Below are 2,746 nucleotides of genomic sequence, written 5' to 3' on the forward strand. Positions count from 1 at the left end.
ATAGATAGATAGATAGATAGATAGATAATAAAACTATAATATATTTACTCATATAGTATTTTGCAGTCGATGTCTTTGATAAATATATCGGCACATTAGAAGTTGATTGGAAGGCACTGCTTTTTTGCCGTTTCTCAATATCATCATCAACTGAAAAATGGAAAGAAATTTCATGAAGAATTTACGAAATATTTTCATAAAATAATGTTTTTTTTTTAAACAATCATATATTTTTAACATTTAGTCAAAGAAATAATGTGTGCAAGCATGAATATTGTGTGGTAAAGAACTTCCCCTCTTCCAACTGCAGGTGTTCAAATTTGATCCCAACTGCTGGGCACCTTGGGAGAATTGAAATGATAGGGTGTAGCATGGCTGACTGGACATTCAGCCTGTTTTGGTGACAGTACTTTTTGACACTAGAGGCATACACACACACACCCCTGTGCACAGAAATATAAACATACAGATAGAAAGAGTGAGTGAGAGAGAGAGAGAGACAGACAGACAAGGTTTATTAACTGGACATGAGTGACAAACACTTTCCCTATCCTCAAACATACAAAGAGAAATACGCTCACACACATGAACAGAGAGAGACAGAAAGAGAACAAGAGAAACATTAAAACATCTGTCATCTAAGCCAGCATCAAATTAGTGGCACCAAAATGGCTGTGCCCAAATGTCTCAATCTCCCACCTTGGGATAGTATAGATTGGGGTCAACCAAAGCCTTGTGAGTAAAATCTGAAAGTGGCAGGCAGAAACTGTATGGAAGCCTAAAGGAGGGAGCGACCTTGTTTTTGGGGTCAACTGCTTCCACACCAACATTTGGGCCATGTCTACCCTCCTGTTTTAGAAAGCACTGATCTTCCTCCTTGATTTAACCATTGAAATACTCCAAGACACTGAGTGTTAGACAAGATGAAGTTCTTAGCAAGGTAATTCAGATCAAAATGTTCCAGCCTTGACCATCCTGTGCTATATTCTAACATATCTAGCATTCTATTTTCCAATGTATCCTATTTCTTAAGGCAGTAAATGGTGATGTGAGGGAAATTTAATTACTATTTTTAGAAAGTAGAACAACCACAGAAGCCTTATCATTGGCTTGAAATATGTTAGAATCAATAGAATAATAAAGTACTTTGTATTGGTGTAGCTGAAGTGGATAACCAGGACTGAGACTTACCAGGAATTCTTTCACAGTTAAACTGTAGACATGGTTCTGTTAATGTGACATCAAGTAATTCTTGGAATCGGTTTATGGTTTCTTCAATTTCTTCATCTTGAAACATGTAGTCACAAAACTGAAATGGTCTGTCAGGAAGTGTTCCAAAGACTCGCACTGGAGTATCAAACACAGTTTTTGTAGCTTTAAAGGAAAACAAACAAAAAAGAAATGAAAAATAAAATATAACAAAAACATACAAAAAAAGGATCTGGCACATGTAACTGACACTAGAGGCATACACACACACACCTCTGTGCACAGAAATATACACATACAGATAGAAAGAGTGAATGAGAGAGAGAGAGAGACAGACAAGGTTTATGTGTCATAGATAATGCATACACAATCTGATAGGCCAGTCACTGTTGTATTTGTCCCAAGATACTCACAGCTAATCACATGTTTTGATAAATGTTGGCTGCTGCTGGGATGAATTTTTATCTCTCACTCTTTGAAATTGTGTTTTTTAACACAGCAAGTCCAAAAGAGATGTTATCTCGGGACAAATACTGCAGTGACAGGCCTATCAAAGTGTATATACATTAAGTATGAGACATAAATGGCTATAAGAAAAAAGAATTTATAAAAAAAACTAAAACTGTAAAAAATTAACTCCTTAGTTTACAAACTGGCCATATCAGGCCCAAATATTCTATCTGTTCAAAGTGACCAGATCAGGCCTCTCACACCTGCCCTACAATGTCATTCTAAAAATAAACAACCACACCATAGAAATCTCAAATATACAAGATAATGTATGATAAATTCAAAACAATGTGAATAAATGAGCATTGTATTTGACTTCTAAAAGTTAAAAGGTTTTACTGAATGAAAGGAACAAGCTATTTCTAAATAACAGAAGTAAATGGTGCTATGCACATATCATTTTGGCCATGGTTCTTCAATGTTCTGAATTCAAATCCTGCTGAGGTCAACTTTGTCTTTCATCCTTCTGAGTTCAATAAAATAAAGTACTAGTCATGTGCTAGGGTCAATTTAATCAACTTACACCTCCCACCCCTCTAACCAATATTTTAAGCCATGTTATTGACAGAAGGTAATATGTGTGTGTGCATGTGTGGGATGCGTGTGTAGGGGGGGATATGTGTGTGTAGGGGGACATGTGTGTAGGGGGAACATGTGTATGTGTGTTTGGGAATATAAATAAGTATTTATTAAATGACATACCAGCATCTTCCTCAATAACATCGATGTCTTCACACAACAGCTCACAGCGTGATACCAAGCTACGGATGATGTCACATTTAACAACCTGGATAAGATAAAATACTATGTTACATGCAACACACATATACACATATATACATACATATATATATATATATATATATATATATAATAATAATAATATTATTATTAGGGATAAAAATCCAAATTTACAGGTAAAAACTCAATTAAATTCAATTTATTAAAAATTAAAATTAAATGTGATAGTGGATTTTCATCGATGAGCTCATGAACCTTGGTTCTTTTCCTTAAAACTATATTATAT

General features: G+C 34.8%; 1 protein-coding gene across 1 annotated transcript in view; it reads right to left on the bottom strand.

Moving 5' to 3' along the window:
- The window catches only part of LOC106879069 (protein odr-4 homolog), a 33,977-nt gene that overhangs the window by 6,923 nt on the left and 24,308 nt on the right, over positions 1–2,746 (bottom strand). Inside the window, exons 9-11 of the mRNA XM_014928496.2 lie at positions 2,422–2,506; positions 1,192–1,374; positions 49–150 (exon numbers count right to left, since the gene is read on the bottom strand). Of these exons, the coding sequence (XP_014783982.1) occupies positions 49–150; positions 1,192–1,374; positions 2,422–2,506 (370 nt within the window). The remainder of the gene's footprint in view (positions 1–48; positions 151–1,191; positions 1,375–2,421; positions 2,507–2,746) is intronic.

The sequence above is a fragment of the Octopus bimaculoides genome, chromosome 21 (genome assembly GCF_001194135.2).
Source record: "Octopus bimaculoides isolate UCB-OBI-ISO-001 chromosome 21, ASM119413v2, whole genome shotgun sequence".
In the NCBI taxonomy this organism is placed as follows: domain Eukaryota; kingdom Metazoa; phylum Mollusca; class Cephalopoda; order Octopoda; family Octopodidae; genus Octopus; species Octopus bimaculoides.